Raw genomic sequence first — 14,404 nt, 5'->3', positions numbered from 1 at the left:
GGCCCGGCCCGGCCCTGCCCTGCCCTGCCCCGCCCGCCCCGCCGCGGACGGACTGTCCGCGCTCCCGGCTCCATCGGCAGGCCGGCGGTGAGGGGCGGGCTCCCGGCGCCGCCAGCAGCTCCTCCCTCCTCCCGGCCCGGGAGCCCCCGGCGGGGTGACAGCCCTGCCGAGCGCAGCCGCCCCGGCCGGGGCTGCGGAGGCAGCGCCGCTCCCCCTCGGCCCGCTCGCTGCCGGGACCAGCGGGGCGGGAGCCGCCGCCCCCGCGCCCGCCATGTGGAAGCTCAACAAGAGCAGCAAAGTTCTGCTGGACGACTCGCCCGAGGAGGAGGAGACGCATCCCCGCGGGCCGCCGCCCGCCGCCGCCGCCGCCTTCGCGGCCCCCCAGGTAGGAGCGCGGAGCCCGGCTCGGAGGGGTCGGGAGGCTCGGCCCCGCTCCCGCTGCCCTCCTCTCCGGCGGCATGAGTAATCACTTTTCCCACTTTGGATGTGCCGGCAGCCTGGCCCTGGTCGAGCTGGGGGTGTTTGCGCGGATCGTGCGACTGTCACCCGATTTTTGGGGTGCTGAGTGGCCTATCCACCTCTGTTTCCTTCCAGCAGCCGGCCTCCGGCATTGCTGGGACTTGCTGTCCTTCATTCCAGTGGCTTCATACCACAGGGTACTTTCTCTCCCGGCCCTAGCCAGGGGTACTGCAACCCATCTGTAAAGCATAATACATTAAACAGGGATGTTTAAGAACATACCTTCATTTTCGTGTTTGTGTAGAGCACTGATATTTTGGCACGATTGCTTTTTTTCTATGGTTTCAGTAATAGTAGCTGGCTATCCTTAATCAGCCGCAATGTTGTTTGAAAGCTTTCATTGTTAAATAATGAGTTAAATACCAAGTGACCTTCTCAAAGTATTGGTCGCCTAACAAATACAACCTGAAAGGAAGGGTATCCGTTGAATATCAGGCAAAACAACTGAAAAAATGTTTGTTGACTTGCTTTCAAAAACTTGGTAGTAATTAGGCATCCGTCCAGCTCAGAAGCCTGTTACACTGCGTGATACAGCTTTGTTGCTGAACTGATCTTCTGTTGCCACAGATTATCTTTAGATGTTGTATGAGAGGTTGCAGGACACCTGCATATCTGAAGTAAGCAGTTGCCCGGGGTTGCACACTAGTGAGGTTTCTATTCAAAGGAAGGTACAAAAGCCCACTCAACTTCCCACCCCGTGTTTGTCTTGCTTGGCTTGCTGGAAGAGCTGGAGTGTTTGGATAAACTACTCTCTGCTTGAGTTCGTGGTTGACAAGTGCTATGGGTTGTCAACATGTGTGGCTACTGCTGAAGAGCAGCCTCTCCCAGTCACAGCAGTTATTCTCTCTATCTTCCAGTAGCCAAAATCACCAGTTTAGTCTTGCCTTGCCTTTTCCCCTGCACTGTAAACAGAAGAGCCCTAGCTCTTGCTACTAGTTTGATAGCAGCTGTGAAGATTCATATGGATGAATAGCATCTTTTCCTGTGGGAGAACAGTCAGTCATTTTGGAGACCCCCTTTGTGGGAGGAAGGGGGATTGTGGGGTTGGAGGTAACCTGAAGTATCTCCCACAACCTCTCATGCAACACATAACCTCTCCCTCCTACAGATCCTATCCTCAGGTGCTTGGAAACTTCCACTGTTTTCCTTAAGCTGTTAGCTTGTGCTGTTGTAGCCCTCCTAGACTTGCTTAGCTCCTGAAAATCTTCCTCAAACACCAAAGGTCACTGAAAGCTTCCAGTAAATGCAACTGACTCTTAACTACTTTTCTTCTTTACCATAAATGCTCCAAACCCCGTTTTAGACCCTTGACTATGGCCTCCCAGTCAGAAGATGATTCTTCAGCCTTCTGTCCAGACAATTCTCCCAGTCCTCTACTTAGCAACAGAGGCTGGAGTTTGTTTTTTTACTGGTTTTGGGGTTTTTTTGTTTGTGGGTTTTGGTTTTCTTTTTGTCCAGTCCAATTGTCTTTTACTATCCTGGGCTTCTGTTCCTTTAGTAGCAATCTCAAGTTATAATGGTGATGATGATTTCTGGTGCAAATGGTTTGCATTTTCATCAATTTTAGGAAAAATCCTTTTCAAGTCCTAGGGGCACTGGAATAAAAGAAGCTGATTTTGGGAGGTGGAAGATGAAAAATAAATTATTCTAAGTCACTAAATGAAATAGTCTTGAAAATCAAGGATTCAGTAAGGTTAGTGCAACTGTGGTGTAGCTTGGCCCAGAGAATGAAGTGAAGACCATAAGCTATTAGTTTTTTTGCCTGTTAAAATCAAAATGTCTCGAAAGAAACGCAACACTCCTCCCACAATATTTAACTGTATTTATTTTAGAGTTTATGTGCACTTTAAGGAAGGATAGACTGTATGGACAACTATTACCAATTGATTAACTTTGTAATTCTCATGATCAAGGCAGCTTCTAGATCAGCTATAGGTACAATGTGTCTAAAACACGGCTTAGACAGGTGTCAAGGGGAAAGTGTGAGGTAACTAAATGCACTTGTTCAGCTTGTTGTAGCTGATCTGGTTTATGTGTCCTGCTTTTAGTGTTTGACATTTTTGATGTTTCATCAGAACCTGTTCTTTCTCCCAGTAATATGATTTCAAGGCAATGAAATCCAGTAATGTGTAGGGGGATTTGGTAGTGGTCTGCACTTGGCCCCTGCAACGTCCTGATGTGCAACACCCAACTCCCTGACTTTGGAGGGAGCCCCATTGGAGCTTGGAGGAGTTATGGGGACAGTTCTCGTGGTACCCTAGCTGTGCATGAGAATGTCAGTCTTCCTCAGCTCTGTTGTTGCAGTACAGCCTGCTGTGAATGAAGGATTACCTTATCAAGAAGAAGAGAATCCAGGACTTCACTAATTTTTTTTTCTTTAGGGCCAAAATCCAGATAATTAGTTTGAGTGCCTTTTAGTAAATTAAGAAGCCCAGCAATAGATTTCATGCAACAGAAAGTTGACTGTTAGATTTTATTTCCTCTAGGTTCTTTTCTGATAAATCATTTGGTAAAAGAGAAGATGAACTGGCGTCATCATATTTTGACTTTGATTTATGACATCTTGTTTTTCCCAACAACTGTCTTTTGTCTTTATTTTCAGTTTTAATAAGCAAGTGACAAGAAAATCCTTAAGCTTCTACCATTCATGCTATAAATAAGGCTGAAACTTTTTACTTCAAAGACAAGAAATTGGTAGTCTCATCTATGTCATTAAAGCAGACCAGGTTGAAAGTATTCCAGTGTAATGAAATGTTGGTGCTGTATGTTGTTTCTTTAAAGCTGAGAAAGAGTGAAGGACTTCTCACTGTGCAACCTAATAATTAGGACATTTCATTAGCAGACAGTAACAAAGAATTAGGCTACTATAAGTTAAAAGTAAATAAACAAAAAAAAACCTAACACAAAAAAACCCTTTGTTACTCTGGAGCAATTTTAATCATCCTCTTTAGATATGGAAGCCTGATCTGGGCTTACTCAAGCAGACATTTGAATTTGTAGAAGTTCATAGTTCTTAAATAGGAAAGCTTAGTTTGATCTGTAAAGAGGAGTTTTGACAGTTCTGGTTTTGTGTTATATGGAGTGGTTTGATTTTGTTCCAGGGGAGAACAAAAACAAATTTTAGAACATGAAAATTGCAAGGGAGGGAACTGTCAGCCTCTGGCCACTTTTTAGTAAAAGTTTCTGCATATATTCAAGTACTTTGAATTCTTAACACTTATTTAAAATAGTAGGGTGTTTCCTGAGATAAGAAAGACAAGTAAATTTTGAAACTTGTGTAAATAAATGTATGGATTATTGTATTCTTTATTTTTTTTAAACCGGACAGTTTTAGACTGAATCTTAGAAGTTAATTTTAATTTATACTTTGAGGCATAAGTATTTTTAATTTATATAATGAAGGTGCTTTGTTCATTTAGATTATAATTAATGCATTTAGACAACTTAACATGCGTAAATAGTAAACACTTATAAAATGAAATTAATGTGCTTTTTATGTGTCTCTCTGAAAATATGCTAGAAATGTACATAGTGGTGCCAAACTTGTGTCCAGTTTGTAATATAGTCATTATGTTTCAAACTGTAGTTTTATTTTTGGAAAGGGAAAAATGCTGGGTTTTGACTTCTGGAAGGCGCTGTTTTGGCAGTTTTGCTGAGTTCTCTTTGATTCAGTCCTGCTGTCATCTAATCAGTGCTCAGAGGTGTCAATGCTGTGTCAATATCACATGTAACTCTGACGTAAAATGGCACTCAGCTTCAAAACACATCTATATATTAGGGCAGTGGATGGGTATCAGGCTGGTCTGTATTATCTAATGCAACTCTTATCTTTCATATGAAAATACTTCAGGACCTTAGCCTTGATCTGTTCTCTCTGATTGTATTTTTTGTTATGTTCAAAGAGAATATGTGCAAAAACATGTTTTATGCTGAATTTTGTTTGGACTTGCTCAGGATGTTTGGAAGTTGGGTATACAGAATTTGAGTTATATATTTTAATGAAGATGTTAAGGTCTTTGGTACGATTTTAATATGAGCTTTCATCTTGAAGTGAGTCAAACTCAGACAGGCCCTGCAGGAATGGGTGGGAGCTGAGCAGCATTTCTTACATTCTACTAATACGTAGAATAAGGTATTTTTTAATTAAAAAAAATAATAAAGCAGTCAGTGCTAATCCAGCTAATGCCTTTCCTTCACTTTCTAGCCATTTCAGGCTAGAAGGTGTCTCAGGCTTTGCCTGCAGTAGTCTAATAATTCTGACATACATTCTCCTCTCTGCTAGCCTGTTTTTTTCTTTTCATTGAAGTTGTTCTTGTGACATTGCAGTGATATTTTTCCTGGCTAAAATCCATCACCTGTATTCTGTCATCATTCTTGAATGTTAGATTGTGGGACTGTCAGAAAAGACTTTCCTGAGCCTTTCCTTGGCCTGCCTTTCTTCCTTTTCCTCCTTCTTGTCACACACCGTCTTTCAGCAGCTTCTGGAGTGGGTCCTGTTTCCTTACAATCTTCCTGGAGCTCTATAGAGCAGACAGTGCCTTTTGGGGCTTTAGGCTTTCTTTTTTTAAAATCCTTTTCTTTTCTAAGGTGCTTCAAATTTTTATTTATACTGTCATTTTTTACACAGTTGACTGGGATCAGATATGCTTCTCACCTCTTATCCCCTTTCTGTTGGCTTATTCTGACTCTTAGAAGCCCACAAAGCACATATTGCCTGGTTGGTGTCCTACTATAGATGCCATCAGTATGTATCTTTTCTTTCAGTCAAGCCTATAAGGTGAAGGTTGTTGGTGATTTTTATCTATTGTGCAAAAGAGAATTTGTGTCCTGGACTTTACTGTTGTTTTCTCTATGAAGTCTACATCAAGTCTGCTTTTGTAGTATTTTTTTAAATTATTATTTTTCTTTCTGTCTAGACAGCTGAAATTCTTGTGCAGACCCTCGCTTCCCATCCTGATGGTGATTACTTCCTCTGCAGCTTCTAATACCTATGCTATGTTTTCCCATCTCCTAGTCCCTGCAAATCCCATTGGTGATATTAATGTTGTTGCTTATGGCATAAAGTTTAAGTTCTCCTCATCCTTCAGATTCACTTTCTTCAGCTGGCCTGTCTTTGTTTCAGGAAATTTACATTTAAGTCTCTGTCCTTGCTTTCAGGGTTTTTCTTAGTACAGGCCCTTCCTCTCCCCCGTTTTTCATTTTTATCACTTGTATCTTTCCTCAAGCCAGTTCTACTTTACTGACTCTTTTGCCTCTGTTTGCCAGCAGCTGCCTTGTCTGTCTTCCTCCCCTCCTGCCTAATACAGAATTATCCCATTTCACCGATCCATAAAACCACTGTCATCTTCTCCTCTACATCATTGCTTGAGATCTACTTTCCCTAATTTATTTGTTGTATCTTCACGGAGCTTTGTGAGGTTTCTGGAGCCATACTCTCCTACTGGTGCTGAACTTCCTACCATCAATATACAAACTAGAATATAACAGGTTTTGAGAAAGAATGAATCATTTTAATTATTTAGTGGTAAATTAGGTTTATAATTTTTCCCCTCACTTTTATAGAAACTATTTGCCAGACTGCGTGAGGACATCCATAACATAAGTGGAGTTACTAGAAGTTACTGAACACTTTACCAGGTACACTATCTTTCAGTTCTGTCATCATCAGAGGTACATTTCTAACAAGTTTTGCCTCTGGCTCTTTGTGAGGAGCTCTAGGACAGGTCTGTGTTTACACCCCAAGGTTGATAAAAGCCATATGTCAAAAGGAAGCAATGCATGTGCTGGTGAACACTGTAGCAAAAAAGGATGCATTCACCCTGTTGGTTTGTTTTCTGGATCATGAAAATCAAACATAAACTTTTGCTATGGCTAAGTTGTTAAAAATAATTGACGAATTTTTAGTCGGAAATTTCAGCAAAATTGAAAACTTCACTGACGTTTTTGAATTGCTGCAGAAATTGAATTAAAATTGATTATCTGACCTTCCTTGTTTCAGCTTTGACACTGATGGTATTTTGATCTTAATACAGCTGTTTTAATTTTGTGAAACATATTTGAAATATTTTAAATTAGGCAAAACTAAATTCTTAATGACATATAAACTTTTCTAATATTTTCAAGGTGTTCACTCTTTAATATTATTCCAAAAATATTTCAGAGAAGCAAAGTTTGAATAAGATGTGTTATAACCACTTAGTACAGAGATGCCCAGTAATCTGAACAATTAATAGAATAACCTTGTGTATTGATGTAAGAATAGAGAGAACAGGAATCTGGTGTTCCAATGTTTCTGTTTGTAATGCCAATAAAATGCAGAGCTACAGAAGTATTCTTATGTAAATACTTACATTCTGAGATTATTCTTTGGTACCTTTGGCCATTTATATCAATTGGCAGTAAAAGTATAGAAATAATTTAGATATTCTGTTGTAAAATGTAATGGAATATGAAACAATAACTGAAGTAATTAAATGAAACAGAGTTTGTGAAAATGCTAAACAAGTTCTTAACAGCTGGATGCTGAAGAAAGGAGCATCATCTTTATTATTAATACTGAGTAAATTAAAATTATTCGAAATATGGAAACCAGTTTTCCTATGCTTTCACCTTCCAGTTGGTCTGGGGACTAATAGGTGGTTATGAAAGACTAGAAGATGGAAACAGTTTTAAATATGTTTTATGGGTTGTCTTCTTTATATGAAGTAGTTACCCAGACTTTAAAGTAAGTGGAGTGAAATAAGTTATTCTATAATTGGTCTGATGAATTATATTTTAAAAGCATATTTCCAGATTAGTGTTGTCTAGTAAATATATTCATAAAATAAAGTATAATGCTTTAACAGACTTAGATTTTTTACATTTTCATTTTTTTAATTTTCAGTTTTGCTGAACACTGTCAGAGATTTGCAGGATAGCAGTCACTGTCACTATTTAGTTACAGTGGCATATTAAATGATTTATTGTCATAATGTAGATGTTTTTTCTAAGTGTAGTGAGCACTCTGGAGTGGAAAAGTATTGTTTATAGAAGAGAAAAATGAATTTAAAATGCCAAATTACTCTTGAGCAAGACTTTAGAAATGCCTAGGTGAATACTTTTCCTTGGTGACATTAACAGGCAATTTTCAATTTATATCACCTGCCCAGATAGCTTGTTTGATTCACTCACTTGCCTTAGGGACATACAAATGGAAGATTGAGATCTAACAGTAGATGAAATATGGGCAAGGCTGATCAAATTATCTTGATCTCAGTCTAGGCTATCTCTGCCAGAAAGGAGCAGAGGCAGTTCGTGGTTCAGCACTGGGGGAACGTCTGAACACATAGCCACATGTCCGAGAAGAAAGCTGTGTATGACTGGGTAATGCAGCCTCTATTTGTTAAAATTGCAAGCCTTATATCTCTTTAAAGGCATGTTTAGTTTTGTGTGGGTATTCAGGTACAGTTCAGCTTTGGTTTTCAGCTGTGTTAAAGGAATATGTGTAGTTGTTTCAGTGCCCATTTACATTTGATCACTGTTGCATCAGTTTCCTGACACAAAGCATATATCCATCCACTGAATTTTTCCAGGTGTATGTTATAGGTGCAGCAAGGAAAATGAGGCCAAATACCACTGATCTGCTGCTGATAACTTTCTTCTTACTTATGTTTGAGTGTATTTTGCTTTGGATTTTATTCAGTTCTAAACTCAGATAAGCAGAGTGACTTTCACATTAATAATCAGCTTTAGTCTTGTTCGTTTCATTTTACACTATAATAGTAAGATCCTTCTCAAACCCAAGGAAATATTTTCTTTTGTTAGCTGTATTTTAAGATGGTGATCTCTTCTTCCCAATCTGTGCTGTTTCTGGTTAGGCTGTGTATATACAGTTGTTCAATTGTTTGGTTTGTAATCAGTGTTTTTGGAATCTTTCCAGCTTCAGAGGTTAACTTTCAGGTTTGTGATTTCCTGAGTAATTTTTTTAAACTATTTTTTTTAACCTTCCCCTCTCCTATCACTAAATTATTTAGTAGGGTTTGTGGAGTACTGGAGATTATGTTAAATTCTTCTCTGGAACGTATCTCTTGAGGTGTATCTCTTTATTTTGGGATTTTTTTTCCACTTAAATGGTACTTCTGTGGTACATAATCTAATTCACACTCACAGGCATGATAATCTAGACTTTATATTATGCTCAGTCCTTGGTGAGGTGTGATGATAGGCAGAGGGGATTCAATAAGTCAGTAGAAGGGTGAGAATTTGCACCAAAAGGACCTACTCTGTTAACAGTATGTTGTTTACTCTTATCTGTGCTCAGCTCTGACAGTGAGTGTGTGTGTGTACCATAGGAAGGTTCCATAAATGGGTAGAGAAAATCAATAATCTACCATTTTATGTGCTAAAGCAAAAGAAGAGCATACAGAGTGAGATGATGCTATTATTTGCCTTAACTCTTCAGTGTCTAGCATTCCTCATCTTGGCCTGAATTATGAAAGTGAATGATCTAAAGAGACTAATTAATTACTTTACCACAAAGGAAGCTGCGGGAAGTAGATTATGATTTTGATCTCTGTACAAAAAGGTTTGTGTGCAAGTTGAATTAGTCCCTTGAGTACCTTATGGTTTGCAGTATGTCCAACAAAAGGGCACTTGTTTCCTTGTGAAAACACACTGCACATACCAACCTTCCCGTGCCAGAAATGGAGGGCTATTCAAGTTGCTGATCAGCATTTCTCACTATCATTAGCATTTAGTCACCTATTAGTATCTAAATACTGTAATTGGGGTCTATGTTTTTCTTTTAAATTGAAGTAAAAAGTGAATTGTCATAACTCTAACCTGTGCAGATAAAATAGTTTATAAGCGTTCAGCATCAATGTGTGTTATGCAGCATGATAAAGAAAGCTCATCTTCACTCTTTACATGTAGTGGCACAGTAGATTGTCCTCTGAAGAAAACTTGAAAAAACAAATCGTAAGCTCTCTGATCTCAGAATGGTAATGCAAGTAGAGAATATGTATCAGAAGAAGGGTGTACTAATGTGTATCACTTTAAAAATACAAATTATTCTGTGGGTAACAAGTGAAGATGGGTTGTATGTGGCTTCTCATCTTTTTTCCTCGGTTCTTCCTAGTGGTGGCACAGGTCCCTTCCCTCCCTCTGCTCTTTCCCTCTGTTTATTTTTATTTTATTTTTTTTTTATACACAACCCATTCCTACTGTACAGTGTGCAGGTCCCTCCCTGCAATGTGGGCCATGGATGGTTCTGAACTCCTATACTTGCTCCTCTTGCGCTCTCTTCCCACCATGCAGCATTAGTCTCCCCTCTGCTTTTCATAAGGGTGGATTTTCCACAAAACATTTTGAAATCTAGTTTGCTGGAGACTGCTGAACTCAAATTTACAGGCTGTTTCTATCAATCCATGGGATATATGGATGGACGTCACGACCACACTGCCATTGTCCAAGTCTCCTTTCCTTCAGCAGTGTATCTTAAAAGGATGCTTTGGATACTTGTTAGGTCTTCCACCCCCAAAAATGTGTTTTATGTATTAGATTCTCACCATTCTTTTTCTTGAGGGTGTCATATCTTTTAATCTTTGTATTTCGTATCTATAAACTTGGTGTTGTCCTCTAACCATCAGCCTCTGCTGCATGAGTATAGTTGCTGCAAACTTGTGTCTCATTCCGTACGAGGTAGCACTCTGTATGTCTGTGAGTAGTAACAGTGTATTAACACAGCAACATGGGCCTAGCTGTCCCTCATTTAGAGAAGCAAATACATCCTTTTGTCTACTACTTATTGTGAATTACATCGTTGGTTGACAATGGTATTCACATTTTATTATGCTGACTCCCTGGCTCTATGAGGTGCTCGTTGCATCTCATGGTTTTCCCCTAAAAACTTTCACTGTGAAAATGCCTTGCACCCTTGCTTCCTTGTGTTCAGGCTTGCTAGAGGGTGTATGCCTTCACACTTCCGTTTTTTCTCTTCTCTAGTAGAACATGATGTCTCTGTATGCACTTTAATATTTTTATTATCCTTCCTAAGATACTTGGAGAGCTGGAAGAATTAAAATAAGAGGTTTTATTTCTTTGGAAGGTACTAACAGTGTCCTGTTACTTATGGAGACGGTATTGTTGGTTGTTGAAACTGGTAGCTCTGCCAGCTCTGGATGTCTGAAATAATTTTTTCTCTTACTGTATTTCCCCTTGGGGCTTTCCTAGTTCTTGTTAATTTTTTTTTTCTTCTTGGGAAAAATTTGGACAAATCCGCTGAGGTATTCTCTAGCTTGTACCGTGTCCAAGGAGAGATGCCATCATGTTAAGTCTAAGACCTCATCCAAAAGCTTGAGAGCTGGGAGTGCTGAGAGGAAACAGGTAGACTTCTGAAATGGTATGTGTGAGGCATTTCCATTTAAAATATTGCTAATGTTTTTCTTTAAAGGAGGGAAAAGAAAAACCCAAAAGGGGGGGAAGTAATTAAATTTAATTTGAGAGTACGAGACAAATCTTAACTTTGTAATTTTTTGGTATCCTATCTGCAATAATGTCCTCCTGTGTTAGACAGCCAACTGAAACCTGGAAATTAAATAACTTGTTGAGATCCACAGGAAGTAATATTCTCATTTTGAATGATAATATGAGTTCCTGACTTTGTGTTCTGCCCCAACAACTAAAGCTGGCTATCTACAACTTGCTCTATTCCAACACACAATTACTATTGAACTGTAGCATTATGGTCTTCATACTCAATTCTAGAAATGCTCCATCCTTGTCCCTTGTATAATATAAAGTATTGCCTGTAAAGTAGATAGAAACAGTAGTATGCAAATAAATAAATAAATAAAAATGCCTGGGATTTGAAGCTGGTCTCTCAAAATGAAGCTGATACATCTGGGCCCCCACATGACTAGAAATATGTAGCACTTTTATGCTGGCTTTCTCACCTCTTTCTGATGCTGTTAGCAAAGTGAAGGAGGTCTTTGGTAATGTATAGAAGCTGGGATATTGAGTGTTTTGGGTGTCTTGGGATATGTGTGTGTGAAGTTACCAAAACCAAAAACTAAACTTATAGAGCAATGAGCGTATCAACTCCTTAGCATTTACTTTAGTTGAAAAGGAAGGAGTGATAACTTTGATTTTTGAAACAGTGAGTGTCTGATGTAAGCAAAATATGGACCAAAGTGAACACTGCAGGTTATGTGAAACTGCCACTTTGAAGGCACTTTCCATAAAAGATGTGTTCTGGTTTAATTCTGAGGGTTTTTTTGAAACTGGAGTTAAATATTTACAGTTATACACAGCTGTTCTGGTTTTGTACTTGTGACTGTTTGTATTTGGAGTCATATATAGAGAAAAAAAAACGTAATAAATTTCTCATTAAAACACAGAGTGAAGAAAATGAAAATTGCATATTTCCTGAATTCTATATCCCACTTCCTATATATTCAGCCTCTAAAGTACTCTCAACAATGATCTTACTTGCCTTGTCTTGAAGAGAACATTGATAGTAACAGGATGGCCTGACAGGAGTTTAATTCAGAGATGGACAGAAATGCTTCCCTACTGAATAACCTTCACAAGCATTTTTAGCACTCTAATTTTCTTCTGAAATCAACAGTTACAAATGGAGGGGAATGGGGGTGAAAGTCTGTCCTTGGGTCAAAGAAATGTAGAACTTTTTAATGTGAAGGAGGAAAATGTCTTGGGACATTCCTCTTCCTCCAGGCCACAGACACTGCATAGACCATCACCCAGTATGATATTTAGAAAATCAGTGGTGATCCAAAAAACAGAGAAACAATCATTAAGATCAAAATAAATTTTTATTTTTAATTGTACTAAATTTGTTATGATAGAAGGGTGTTCTTGATCTCTCTTTGTGGTACGGGGTTTTTGGTTTTTTAAGGGTTTGATCTGGTTTTTTACATCTGGTACAATATTTTTCATCATTATAAGTAGTTTTGTTCACATGTCTTATTTTATTAGTGGTGTTCACTTAATTTTGCATTGTGATCATGTTTTGTCAATTTTATGATGGCCTGAATAAAATAAAAGCATTTATGAATAGTCTAAAATGTGTCAGTGCTGATTGCCAAACCAAAACTGACTATTGGCCTTTTTTATCTTTATCATTTTTTGAGAATAAAGGCCAGTTTCTTCATGATGAAGTGTCATCTTCAGTGTCACATCTTGCTATAAAGGTAAATACCTGTTCTTTGAAAGTGTAACATTTTGTATATATTTCAGTCACTGTATGCTAGTTACCAGTTTTTCATGGACATCTGATTAAGGAGGATATTTATATACTTCATTGATGATTTTATAATTATGTATGATCCTTGGTCATGGGGTTCTCATTGAAGTAATATTAGCAGTGCAGTATTAGTTGGAAAGCTGCCTTATTTTCTTTCATTAATGGGGAGGGAAAGGTATCCTAATTTTTTTTTCTTCCACATGATAGATATTAGAGCACAAAATGAAAAAAAGACACAGGAATAACTGAAGTCTAAAGAAGCACTAAAATCTAGCTGCAACTGCCAAAGACAACATGAAAAGTAGAAGAGATCTCTGTTACTTATTCCATTATATGTAGCTCAGCTGCCTCTATGACCACAAGAGGTTAAGAATTTTATTCCGTATCTCTTTCAGGAAAGAGAAGTAGGCATGCAAGTTAATTTTTTTTTACCTTGATATGTGTCCAAGAATCTTCTTTAATGTTCTTAAAATACATTAGTGGGAGATGAAAGAACTGGAAGTTATTATGATATGCTAGAGCTTGTTTTGAAATTCCATAGGTATAGAGAAAAGTATTTTAAAATAGGTTCATTAGCGTAACAGGATACTTTACATTAATATGTATAAACTGAACATCTGTCTCTGTTATTTCTTTTTGTTCTACTTCAGATGCAGCATGATTTTCATTGAAAATAGTAGTTAGATTGTATTATACCTTTTCCTACCCTTTTGAAAAAATATAATTTTTTAATGAAAACATATAATGCCATATATTTTATACCAGATGATAAATGTTTAGGGAGAGACTCCTAAAACTGTTTTATATTGAAACTTTTTTGCTCCTTCTTTCAGGAAGGCTTGATAAGTGTGTGCTTTGACTTAAAAAAAATCCCAACAAATATGTCACCAGGCAAACTACTGAGCTGCAGTACTTTTTGTTTTAAAATAAAACCCTCTTGTCTTAAAAATGTATTCACAAGAAAGCACCTTATCCTTATCTTCTCTTTCTGAAAGCGATTCTGTATTTTATTTGCTTGTTTTGTTGTCTTAGAAGCACTCAGTACAGTGATACTCGAGAAGTTCTAAAATCTTTAATACGTTAATAAAAGGCTGATGAATTACATGTGTGGCCTTTTTGGTATGCACATATCATGAATAAAATAGTCTCCGTGTTGAAGCACTATGGTGAAGAACAACAAAGTTCTGGAAGAAGGTGGTAGTGGATAAAAAATGTATCTGCTTTGTAGAGAAACAGCCTTCCTGGTCTCTTAAAGCCTGAATTTTAAGACAGTGCTGATGCCCATTTGCCTTTGACCTAAGTTTGGAGGTTTAAAGTAGGAGCTAGTCCTAATGGCTACAGATGGAGTTGGAAAACAGTCTTAGATCCTGCTGTTGCAGGAGGCTGCCCACTGAGCAGTGAGGACAGGCTAATTGCAGTGCTGAATTTCTCTAGTTCCCTCTCAACAGCTCTCTTGAAAGGCAAGTATAGCTGATTAAAAAGCCTTGTGACATCTGAAAGTGAGGAACTGTGAACCCTCTAGTGGTGCTCTGCAAAATGCAGGAATCTGGAACTTGTGTTCACACTGTGCCTGGACATATGACTTAAAGAGCAAATCATGAGGAGCAGCTGAGGGAGCTGGGGGTGTTTAGCCTGGGGAAAAGG

At 38.4% G+C, this 14,404-nt stretch overlaps 1 protein-coding gene across 2 annotated transcripts in view; it reads left to right on the top strand.

Annotated features, from left to right (window-relative positions):
• TDRP (testis development related protein) overlaps positions 1-14,404 on the top strand; it is a 30,218-nt gene continuing 15,814 nt past the window's right edge. The window contains exons 1-2 of one of the 2 annotated variants that reach the window (XM_051778145.1): positions 1-385; positions 12,648-12,707. In XM_051778145.1, coding sequence (XP_051634105.1) covers positions 272-385; positions 12,648-12,707 — 174 coding nt within the window. In that variant the 5' untranslated portion in view covers positions 1-271. The remainder of the gene's footprint in view (positions 386-12,647; positions 12,708-14,404) is intronic. The other variant, XM_051778144.1, reaches the window with a different exon arrangement.

The sequence above is a fragment of the Manacus candei genome, unplaced genomic scaffold, assembly GCF_025592945.1.
Source record: "Manacus candei isolate 608988 ecotype Guabito, Panama unplaced genomic scaffold, ASM2559294v1 h1tg000011l, whole genome shotgun sequence".
NCBI classification, from domain to species: Eukaryota; Metazoa; Chordata; class Aves; order Passeriformes; family Pipridae; genus Manacus; species Manacus candei.
This window is presented reverse-complemented; position numbering and strand designations above follow the sequence as displayed.